Source organism: Epinephelus moara, chromosome 23, assembly GCF_006386435.1.
Source record: "Epinephelus moara isolate mb chromosome 23, YSFRI_EMoa_1.0, whole genome shotgun sequence".
Lineage (NCBI taxonomy): Eukaryota > Metazoa > Chordata > Actinopteri > Perciformes > Serranidae > Epinephelus > Epinephelus moara.
Window position 1 is genome coordinate 87,690 of NC_065528.1, and position 12,881 is coordinate 100,570.

Consider the following 12,881-nt stretch of genomic DNA (forward strand, 5'->3'; position numbering starts at 1 on the left):
AGAGTTGGCACTGAATGCTCGGCCTGATTCTTATTTGCTTGTTCTTTGATGAGATGTTTCCTGATCTAAATCATTTTATGACATTCGAAATAGAACATCAGCACTGTAAATCAAAGAGTACATCCTATTTTCAAGCTCACACCTTCACAGATTTCCCATTCTCACCACTCCCAAACACAGAAACAAGTGTCGTCAGCTAAAATATAATGTAACTTTCTCAGCAATATAGTGAAAAACAATATAATACTGAACAGGTACAAATGCATAACTCCAACATGTAAATCAGAGTCAGCAATGACCATTCATCTTGTTCATCTGTCTCTTATAAAAAAGATATGCCCCAACTTGCAGAAAACATTTTCTGTTTTCATCTTGACCAAGGAGTAGACTTGCACTGATTAATTGGCAGTGCTTGGAATCTGGCCGGTTTTCACGTGATCGGCCATGACCTGTGACCGGCCAGTCAGTCTAAAATATGCTGATATAAAACACCGGTCAAATTCTCGCCGCGCCGCATGATTGACATCCTGTAACATCAGCAGCGCACACACACGCACATGTGCAACTCACAGCTTGGGCGATATGAGGAAGTGAAACATGGGCGGCTTCTCACCTTAATCATTCACGCACACACATCAAAAGAGAGAAGGAGAAAGTTGTTAATTGTCCATATTCAACTTAACTGCGGAGCTGTCACTGCTGCACTGTGCCGCTTGAAACTGACAAGGCGCGCGTCCGTGTGCCAAAGATGCGCGTGTCCGCGCCCTTACTGGCGGGCACGTCCCAAAGACCTGTGTGAATTTCCACAGGAGATATTTTTACTTTTTTCAGGGTATCCGCGGATCCTTGAAGTCTTAAAAAGTCTTAAATTCATGTATCTAAAATTAAGGCCTAAAAATGTCTTAAATTCATTAGAAATGTCTTAAATTGGTCTTAAATTCATTACTCAAAGGTCTTAAAATTGTTGCGGCAGGAATATTTAATCTGACTTTCTTTCTTTTCTTTTTTTTTCTCGCCGCACTTTTCTGTGAGTGTCCATGCACCATCCAATAATGGCGCACGCTGGCGGTAGCACATACACAATGAATGGGTTCGTCGGCAGAGGTCTGCGCTTTGCGCGCTCTGTGTGAAAAGGGCTTAACGGCGCGCGCTGGCCACCTGGCACTCAGTATGCTGCTGTAGTGGTTTGTTTTCCAGACATGTGAGTATCTTTGAGCAGTGAAAGTTATTATTTATGTCTTTTTACTTGTCGGCAGTGATTTGTCTTCCACAGAACTCTACGTGCGAGCATTTTACTCGCATTTGTGACTAAAAATAGTTTGTGCCAGCAAAATAAATCATTCAGCTCGCTGTGTGAGTACAGATTTCAACCAGCAGCAGAAACGAAAGGCGAATCCTGCTGGTTGTGGGTTGAACGGGGGTCACAGACAGGAATACGGCGGTCAAATAGCCTACGGCGGCTCCGCGGCACAAAATAACGGCTTACCGGCGACAGAGAAGTCCGACTCCAGGTCCAGTAGCCTAATTTCCTCTTTCGTTGGCGTCATGACTGCCCAGTAGTACCTGGANACTTCTAATTTTACAAATTAAGCACTGGTTATAGTACAGCGGGATCCCCCAACCATCGCTTATATTAATAGTTTTTTCGGTCTTAAATTCCATTCAAGGTGGCATTAAAATGTCTTAAAAAGTCTTAAATTTAACTTACTGAAACCTGCAGATACCCTGTTTTTGTCTATTCAAGAAATTACCCACAAATGCTATACACCAAGAAATATTATTTTATTTATCCCTGTTTTTATTTATGTATGCCTTTTTTACTTATTTGCAGTAAGTGCAACCTTGGCCATCCTATCTGCTGCCTCATTCCCCTCTATCCCTATGTGGGCCGGGACCCATAAGTACCCCACCCTACATCCCTGACTCTCCAGCCTGTAGATCTGAGTCTGGATTTCCCCCATCAGGTCTGGTCTGGCTCTCGACTTCCCCCTCTGAGTCCTACCAGGGCAGCAGCTGAATCTGAACACAAAACTGCCTCGAACACAAAACTGCCTCGACTGTGGTGGTTGTGACGCGAGGCCGGCAGCTCGCTCCCGCAAAGTTGACTTTTGTTATCCTGTTTTAAAAGTTTTTAGCCACTTTTAGTGTTTTACGTTTTAACTACCTGTGGTTTTAACGTTTTAACTACCAGTGGTTTTAAATGCAACTTTTAACGGGACACAAGTCATTTTAACGTATCTCAGTCATGTATCGTTCACTTGAGTGACTGAGTGACTAGCCTAGGAGCAATAACAACAAACTGCTAGCATGATGGCTGTGTGTGAGTCTTGCCTTTCTACCTTGTCAAAACTGAAGGATAGCATCACAGGTCTGCGGGCCGATCTCAGGGAAGAGGACAAGCTGCGCCTGGATTTCTCCTCCGTCGCCTCGACTCAGGCTAAGCACCTTTCACTCCTGAGATCCGCTGGCTACTATCACCGGGACGTGTCCACCAACAACGACACAAATCTGCCATGGTCTGGCTCCATAAACACTGAAACTCTTGCGCCTGTGACAGCTCCAACTCAACCCGAGGCTCGGTGGCTACTCCAGGGTGCTAAGCCCAAAACAACGGCAACCTCCACTGTCTGCCTGGGCACTGGCAGAGATGGAGTGAAGACTCCAGTGAGCTCTACTCCACGCAAACCTGCCCAGGAGCACTGGACAGTGGTTCCGAAAGGCACCGGAGCTCGTCTGCCTCCTCCTCCGCCGCCACCTTCGGACCTGACGCTGGAGAACAGATTTGACATCCTGAGTCTGCTCGAGTTTCCTCCTGTGAGCGGTGTCTCCCAGTCCCCACCGGACCACCTGACGTCCCCATCCGGACTGGGTCCTCAGCGGACCATGCGCCAGAATCCAGCCGAGCCCGGACCCGCTTAACCATCTCGGACATCTGCGAATCATCTCCACCCAACTACAGTTTTTCATACTCCATCAGAAAAGGAAAAAGGGGGGGGGGGTACAGCAACCATCCTAAAAGAGTCATTTGGTTTTAAAAACATTGATTTTGGTGATTTTACTTCTTTTGAATACAACTCTATTGTTTTTAGCAGTCCTCCTTTATTGTGTATGTGTCTTTATAGGCCACCAAAACATTGTTTATCTTTTATTTCAGAATTTTCAGAAATACTGTCCACAGCCCATAACACGAATGACGGTATTATTATTTTGTGTGATTTTAATTTACATGTAGATAATCAATCAGAACATTTTGCCTCAGAATTTTTAAATGTCTTAAACTGTATGAATTTTAATCAGTATGTTCAACAACCCACCCATAACAAAGGACACATGCTAGATCTTATAAAAACACATGGACTTCCAGCCAATATCACCTCAGTTATCGATGTAGGCATTTCAGATCATTTTTGTGTCTTTTTTAATGTCACTGGTTTTATTCTACAATTGTCTTCAGAGAGAACCGTTAGGAAACGCTATCTCAATCGTGAAGTGGCTGCAAATTTTACCCATCTTTTAATGGAAACTCCTATGGACTTTTTAATCATCATCCTGTGATTTTATTGTAAATAATTTTAACAGTAAACTGAGAACAACCCTGGACAAAGTCGCCCCTCCAAAAATAAAAAAGACCAATCCAAACCCAGTACCTCCATGGAGAAATGGAGAAATGAAGAAGTAAAGCAACTAAAAAGAAACTGTCGGAAAGCAGAACGCAGATGGAGAAAAAGTAAGTTGACTGTTCATTATCAGATATATCACAAACAACTCATAACTTACAATAAGGCAATTAAACGCACCAGACAAGCACATTTCTCCAAACTTATTCAAGATAATCACAATAACCCCAAATTCCTTTTTACAACCATTAAGTCTGACAGTTTGCCCTCTAACTCCAGATGTGAGGAGTTTGCAGTCCACTTCAGAGACAAGATAGACACTATTAGAGCCAATTTACAGCAACCTAAGAATTTTAGTATGGAAGAACCTCTGTGTGAGGAAACACTGGAGAAGTTTGTCCTGATTGATGCTGAGATGCTCTATAAAATCGTTTCCAAATTAAAACCACCAACTTGCATTTTAGATCCAATTCCCACATCATTTTTTAAAGAAGTTTATAGCTGTTTGGATGAGCATGTTCTTGATATAGTAAACTGTTCTCTTCAGATGGGGGTTTTCCCACAGGCACTTAAAACCGCTGTGGGGGAAGCCCCTTCTGAAGAGAAACAATCTAGACCCATCAATTGTTAAGAATTTCAGACCTGTGTCAAATCTTCCCCTTTTAAGCAAAATTTTAGAGAAACTAGTTTTTAATCAGTTACATGAGTTTTTAGATTAAAACAAAGTTCTTGAACAGTACCAATCTGGTTTTCGGGCCAATCATAGCACTGAAACGGCACTGGTCAAGGTTGTAAACGACATTAGGTCAAATATGGACACTAAAAAGGTCACAGTACTTGTCCTACTTGACTTAACTGCAGCCCTTGACACAGTAGACGACTCAATTCTTTTAAATAGACTAAGCACTATGATTGGACTCTCTGGCACTGTTCTTAAGTGGTTTGAATCATATCTTTTAAACAGGGAATTTTATGTTGGCATTGATGACTGCTCCTCCAAACGCTATAAAATGGACTGTGGAGTCCCCCAAGGTTCAATTTTAGGTCCAGTACTTTTTAATCTTTATATGCTGCCACTTGGAGGGGCCATCAGGAGGCATGGCATACAATTTCATAGTTATGCTGATGATACACAGCTATATATTGCCGTGTCCCAACTTGACCCAAAGCCACTTGATGCACTTTTTAGCTATATTTTAGATATTAAGTGCTGGATGGCAGAGAACTTTCTACAGCTCAACCAGGACAAAACAGGACAATTCCAAAAATAGGTAAAAATGAATATAAAATTATTAAAACATCATCATTGAGAACATTTTTTAAATATAGTAATAAAATTAATAATCTCTTTGTTTTAACTTGTTGTTGGCAGTAAAAGTTAAATATTCCCATTGACCAAAAAGTAAACATCCATATTGACTGACCACCCCCCTGTATCTGCATGAAATGGTTTGGTCCTGCCTTAGCACTGACAGTGATGGTGCCGAGTAGCAGTCAGCAGTTGCACTAGAACACTACAGTCATCATCATGCTACCTAGTAGTGTTGTCACGGTACCAACATTTGGACCCACGGTACAATACCAGTGAAAGTATCACGTTTCTGAGTAGTATCACGATACCACAGCAAAAATGAGGCAGATGTGCCTTTTGTCATTTATAAAAAGATAAATCACTTTTTTATAACACATCAATGATATTTCAATGGAATAAATTACTTACTGACTTATTCATACTTCAAAAACAGCATCAATAAGTGATTAACATAGGGGGGATCAATCTAAAATAAATAAATAAAATAAAAATCAACCAAAAATCAACCAGCCACCCTCCTCCTCTGACAAGTTAAGAACAGTCCCTTAAATGCGGTGAGGTTTGTGGAAATGTGAACGGCTCGTTTCTCCTCTGACAGGTCACATACCTGTGTGCCGCCACGGCTCGGCTGTTCAGGTTCTACTGGGCAGTCATGACACCAACTTATTCACCTGGAGTCGGGCTTCTCGGTCGCCGGTAAACCACGTTATCTTGCGGTGGTCATAGCGCTCCACCGTATTCCTGTATATGACCCCCGTTCAACCCACAACCAGCAGGATTCACCTTTCGTTTCTGCTGCTGGTTGAAATCTGTACTCGCACAGCCTGCTCCTGAATGATTTTTTGCGCTTGCACAAAACTATTTTTAGTCACAAATGCGAGTAAAATGCTCGCACCGTAGAGCTCTGCAGTGGAAAACAAATCACTGTAGCATATACGTATAAACAAATCTAGCCTACAAGTAAAAATAAATTAATAATAGCTTTCACTGCTTAAAGATCCTCAATAGCTTAGCTAATACCTGAAATGTCACTGGAAAACAAACCACTGCAGCAGCATATTGCATGCCAGGTGGCCAGCGCGCGCCATTATTGACCAGCGTGCGCCGTTATTGGACGGCGCATGGACACTAACCCTCTTGTGATTGGACTTTGAACTTATCCCACAGTAGTGGTGCCGTGAGGTACCGTAGTACTACGGTTCTCCAACATGATGGTATCATATGTACCGTGGTGTTTAAGTACCGCGGTCTACCATTGGTACCAGTATACTGCCTACCTAGTACTAAAAGAAAATCCGGTTTTCAAAAAAGGAAAGAGAGAAAGGAGAGAGAATAGAGGCAAAAGAAAGGGTGTCAATATGTGACCCAGTTTTTCTCCAAGAAAGGTGGGCAGTCTATAGTCTGTGAGTGGTAGAAATTAACCTGTTAGCTTAATGTCCATAGTGAAATTAGCTAGCTACAGACTAGTGTTAGCCTACATTTCACTCCTTTTTAACCTACATTTAATCAGTGCAGGTAAATGTTTAGCAAGATATCCATATTAAATCAGTTGTCCCTGCCCCTTTTACCAGACTCAACAACAGATGAGTCAGAAGCAGCAGCCCTGTCTCCCCATAACTTTACCCCTCCCCGTCCCAATGAAGAAGGTGAGCAAAATTGTGTTGAATGACATGTCAGTTAGCATCACTGCAGGGAGTCTGTGGGAATTTATCTCTCTCTCTCTCTCTCTCTCTCTTGCTCTTTTTTACCATTACAAAAAAGAAAATGAAATATTTTTTAATGACAGAAATTCAAACAAATTATTTTTCCACATAACGATTATTATGAAACAAAAACAGCCTACATCTGTCTGTACTGGATGCCGAACAGTTGGAAACATTAAAGGAGCTATATGTAAGAAATATAAAGAAAATAGTCATAAAATCCTCCTAATATGTCAGAGACTAAGGAATAATGTTCATATAACATACTGATCTCACGACAACAATAGTACAGCCAGAATATTCTCATTTAAAAAAAAAAATTACGGTCCGCAAATCATGTTTATGTTTTGAATTTGTGTTTTGGCCTGTTGCGCCACCCACCGCCGTCTACCAGTCACGCACTCAGTAGAGTCTCAGCATCAGTTACAGTTACAACTGAGCTACAGCAGCACGGCAAGCAGCATTAGCAGTGTCCCGGTACATAGCATTAGCAGCCGGCTCCTCATGAGCTGTATCCCGGCAGCAGCGTTAGCAGCAGAGAAGCTGGACTTGCTCGAACGGTACGCTGGAAAACCGAAGATCGAGGACGCGGCGACGCGGCCCTGCCACAGCAGCCGCCCGTGGGTAAACAAATCCGTCTCCAGCGTGCCACTGTCCAGCAACCTCGAATCTGTAGGGGAGGGGGGGCGGACTCGACTCGCGGCAGTATTTTGAATTTGAGTGCAGTAACTGTTTTGGCCACATTCTTACATACAGCGCCTTTAAGTAGCCTAACTCAGTCTGTATTAAAATTACAGGCAATATTAAAATAATCCAGTTAGATGCTTTCATTTAGATTGAATTATGGCTGTTAAATGACATCTATAGATACACGTTATTATTCCCATGAAGGGCAATTTAAAAAACAAACATGTATCTAATGTATGTAATCTAGTGGTGGTGATACAGAACTGTGAATTTTTTTCAAGGGGCCCAAAATTCCTGGTGGTGCCCCTGAGTGTAATCCAGTCCCCCCAGAAAATCGCAATCGCAATAACTAACGCAAATTCAACGAAAGTCTGCAATATTTGCGGGGGCTTGCAATTTTTCAAAAGTCCCACGATTTTTCCGCATTTTCCGGCTGACCGGAAGTCGCGACGTCATTTGAAACGTCATCAGACGCGTCATCAAATGCGCTTATGGCATTGCAGTATAGAGAAACGCTCTTATGTGTATTGACATATATTTGTACTGTTTAAATGCATACAATATGTGTTGAATGTATTAAAATGTTATGTTTACAGAAGATGTAGCTTACATGTTGTTTTACAGTCACATTGTCTGGTTTGAGAGCTACAATATTCACTCAGGATTTTTTGCAACATTATTGGAGTACATGTTTTGAAAAGAATTTTAAAAAAAATAAGGAAGAGAACTATAAAAAAATATGTAATATTGTAATATTCAGTATGTTTATTGTAGCAAGTGATTACATGACTTATTTTTTTGGAAGTAGTCATTTTTAAAAAATCACATTTTTTTTCTCCTTTTGTCATTAGCCGCAATATTTGTCATTTGCCACAATTTCCCGCAAAAAAAAAAATCACATAAAATCCCATAATTTTCAGCACAATTTTTGACAAGATTGGCCGCAAATTCAAGGTTTTTTTGCCGCGAGATCCTGGAGGGACTGGTAATCTCATAAAATGAAAGAAACAGGAATAAATTCAGCTGTTTGAAGGAGAAATTTGTTGATGTTTTTTTTACAGGACTATAAAACAGATATTAGACAGAGGGAATTGTGATATTATATATAGTATAGCGACTATCCTGATCAATGATTAGCCACTCGGCTGGGCACGGGTGAATACCTGTTTTTAACTCGCTTGAATAAAAGAATGAATGAATGTCCAGGCGGTCTTCCACTGTTGGGTGAGGTTCCCATTTAATGATGCTTCATTTGACAGGAAAAGAGTTGTATAGGGCAATCTGAGTGTGCAAGAGGTAAAAACCGTGCGATCTCCCCGTCACCCATGCATCATTACCTGCTCTGCTACACCATTGCCCAATATAAACTTCACCTGATGCATCCACCCACACCGTCACCCGTGGCAACCGGGACGCGAACAATAAACAAATACAAAACCATAAACAGTGGCTCCTACATATAGTAAAAGGGCTTTTGCTTATTTTTTTAAGATGTTTTTCACGTGAAAGAAGTTTATGTTAAACGTTGTTTTTATAAATGTGTATGATTGAATTTGTGCTCATTCAAAGGTAGTGTAATGAAGGACTGAATTACTTTAAAACTAACACAATTGTTAATTTTGTCTGTCAACTAATCAGTTAATCCACTAATGTGTGTGTGTGTGTGTGTGTGTGTGTGTGTGTGTGTGTGTGTGTGTGTGTGTGTGTGTTTGTTTGTTTGTTTGTTTGTTTGTTAGGGGTCCAGAACAGTGATGCAGCCTGGTACCAGAGTTTGACAGCTCCGCTCAGCGACGACCAGAAGAAACAGCTGCAGGAGATCTACAGCATCTCACAGCAGAGAGGGAGCACAGCCACCAAGGGCCAGTGGTGAGAGACAACGCACACACTTTAGATTAGTAGTTCTCAACTGGTGGGTTACGGTCTAGAAGTTGGTCACGGGTCCGTTCTGAATGGGCCGCAAGTGACTTGTGAATGTGTCAGGTTTGTAAAAAACACACTTTATTTTTAAAGTACGGTAAATTTCCAGCACAGAGCTTTTATTTTGAAGTGCTATTTCCTTCTGTACATTGAGTGACTAATGGACAGCTAATTTACAGAGACAGCAAACTAGCTCGGCAGCGTGGCCAAATGCAAATATGATGCTAAATATATTTAACTGTGTGGACCTTGAAGTAATGACTGAGGAGGAATCTGGACCCCGGGGCTGGACCAGTTGGGAACCACTACTTTAGAATAGAGATATGGCAAAAGAGAAAATTTAATTTAATTATATTATAATTTTTTTATGATAATTTTCTTAATTTTGTTCATGTAGCCCACTTTCAAAACTCACAAATTTGCGTCAAAGGGCTTTACAATCTATAGAGCACACAAGTGTTTTTGTGATAATGGAATTTTTAACATCCATATACTACGATTATAAAGTATCAATATTTGATACCATTTTCTATACCACAGGGAAAATTTGACATTCAGCGTATAAAATTTAAAATTTTTATGAACAGATAAATATAACAAGGCTATAACATGACAATGACAACTTTTCTTTTGTTGGTTAGTAGCAGAGAACAGCAGAAAGACTGAAGTAAACATTCACAATAAGAGAGAGCCAGAAAGCACAGCTGGTAACACTTTATCAGTACTGTGGAAAATGAGTACTGAGACCGTTTTATTCAGAATTGATATGTATTGATGAATTTATATTTTTGACAACACTAAGCATAAGACACCCTGTAAACTTCCAAAATAAACTTTTAATGAAAAATGGAAGAAAAACCTCAAGAAGAGCAACTGGATGGACAGATGTTAATTGTTAATAGATGTTATGTGTACAGAACAAGAAACATAATAAAGCTACAACCAGACTGTAAAATACACAATAAGGATGATGAAAATTATAGATAGATTGTAAACATTTAGGAAGACTGGATCTTGGAGGATGTCAGGCAGCTTCAAGGTGTCTTCAAACAGATAGAACCTGAACCACACAACGAGACAGAGGCCCACAGCTGTGCTTGTGGGACACAAACAGAGGGTCATTGAAATGCAGAGGCTTTCAGAATGTTTGCATTATTTTCTGTTTATTTGCATAATTTTGTCGAATTCCCACTGCAGCAGATATGTAAAAAAAAAAAAAGGAAATCTGTGTGAGGTGCGGTTACTCACCACATCAGCAGGTGGCAACATTCTCTCACATGACACAACTGTACCAAATAGGCTAAAACAAAGAGTCTATCTAGCGTTTGCATCCTTAACAACAACAATTGGACACAAGGACAGAGGTCAGCCGCTATTAGTTTGTTTCCAAAGAGCATGGGGAATTTAGGCATCTAAGTATAAGCCCATATTTCATTTTATGTTGAGCATTTGAAATAAAAATAGATCGTTTGTAAGGATAATGATATCACGATGATATGTTAAAGTTGAGCCAACGGACTAGTTTGACACAGGGTTGCAGTGGTGGAAGAAGTACTCAGATCTTTTACTCAGGTAAAAGTACAAGAGAAAGAAAAAGTAAAAGTACTCATGCAGAACAGTCCAGTTCAGATCAAATAAAACGACTGATGTATGAATGTGTTTATCACTTTAATGTTGAGGCTGGTAAATGTGGGGTTTTTTTGCAGGTAGCAGTCAAGTCTTATGTTTATCCATTATTTATTTGTTCATGATATTTATTAATATTATTTTATCTGCAGTTTAACTAGTATTTAAATATATCAAATAAGTGTAGGATAGTGAAAAGTAAAATATTTCCTTCTCAGATATAATGAAGGTAAAACTAGCACAATATGGAAATACTCAAGTAAAGTACAGGTACCTCAAAATTATACTTAAGTACAGTACTGGAGAGTGAAAGCTCTTCGTTACTCTCCACCACTACTGCAAACTGCAGATTCAGACGAATATTAAAAAATATAAACCAGCTACTTGGTATAATGACTACTTTTACTTTTTATTTCTCTTGCACTTTTACCCGAGTAAAAAATTTGTGTACTTCCTCCACCACTGCAACCTATGTCAAATTAGTCCGTTAGCTGGATGCTAACACATCTTGGAGATTACCATTAACAGGCTAATGAAATAATCATTGACTGCGATTATATTGTCCTTACAACTGTCCATTTTTATTTCACATGCTCAACATGAAACAAAATATTGGCTTATACTTACATGCCTAAATTCCCCATACTCTCTGGAAACTAGCTAATAGCTGCTGACTTCTGTCCCTGTGTCCAGTTGTTGTTATTGTTGAGGATGCCAATGCTAGACAGGCTCTTTCAGTCTACTTGGTACAGTTATCTCATGTGAAACAATGTTGCCACTTGCTGATGTGGCGAGTAACTACACAACTTACAGATATTTTTCTACAGATCTGCTGTGGTAGGAATTGTACAAAATTACATAAACAAAGAGGAGGGAAGTCACAAATAGGCATGTGCCGGTATGAGATTTTGACGGTATGATAACCGTGGGCAAAAATACCACAGTAATCAGTATTACCACGGTAATAATAATAATAATAATAATAATAAAACAGGCGTCGTCCTATTTTCGTGCTCTACACTTTAAAACGGTAGGTTAATATTCGTTTGACCGTTAATGAGTGACAGCACGTACCAGGCATCTCCTGTCAGTGCAACGCATCATCACACCTATTGTTTACATGTGTAGGGGAGACCGGGGGCAATTGTAACAGGGGGCAATTGTAACATCTCAAATTGCCCCAATCAGAAATGAGATACAACCATGAAATTCATTATGCACTTGCTTTTTGATGATCCTTCTCTGCCTACCAAAGGAAAAACTAATATCTCATGCATTTCTGATTTTATCTGATAAGACTCATTTTTGAGGCATGAAATTTTTTTTATTTTTTCTTATTCCGTCTTAACCTTTAATGTCTATTAATTGAAACACATCTAGTTTTGATGACCATTTTGTTGGCTATCATTTGCTATATTTGTCATATGTTAACTTTGTTGTTTGTAGCCAGCAGGCAGCTTTGTATCATGGGTGGTGAATCGGGAGCAATTGTAACGCTGTGTTACAGTTGCCCCCCAACACCATCAAAATGATGTCCAGTTCAGTAACACCCTCAAATTAGATGATTTTTTCCCCTTTATAATGTAGAAAAGTTATTTATATTCAGTTTATATGTATATTTATCTCTTTACATTTTTCGGCATAGTCCAGCGATTAAGTATTTTGCCTCTTAATCTGAGAATCTGCGAGTCAGATTCTAAGCCAATTTCTCATGCCCTCAAAATCTTAGGCCTAAATGTCCGTGAAAAACTTGAGCCATTTAAGTAGCCTATCAGGTTAATAATAATTTTCAACTTAAAAATATTATCTAAAACGACACCAATCAGTAAAGAGTATTCAGTCTTGTTTCTGTACAATATATCAGTAGAGCTATATCGGTATGATTCTTTTTTTGATTTATGATCCAACTTTTTCAGTCAGTTTGTCAGTTAAACTGGACTTTCATTAAGTTATACACTTGCTACAAGTTGTAAATATAGCCTAAAATTAACAGTGTTGGTTACTTGTGTTTTTTATAGT

At 39.7% G+C, this 12,881-nt stretch overlaps 1 protein-coding gene across 4 annotated transcripts in view; it reads left to right on the forward strand.

Moving 5' to 3' along the window:
• Positions 1 to 12,881, forward strand: part of ipo8 (importin 8) — a 100,998-nt gene that overhangs the window by 79,697 nt on the left and 8,420 nt on the right. For all 4 annotated transcript variants that reach the window (XR_007569345.1, XM_050036048.1, XM_050036049.1 and 1 more), the window contains exon 24: positions 9,056 to 9,185. Coding sequence is in view for 3 of the 4 variants with exons in the window: in XM_050036048.1 (XP_049892005.1) it covers positions 9,056 to 9,185 (130 nt within the window). In the remaining variant the exon portion in view is untranslated. The remainder of the gene's footprint in view (positions 1 to 9,055; positions 9,186 to 12,881) is intronic.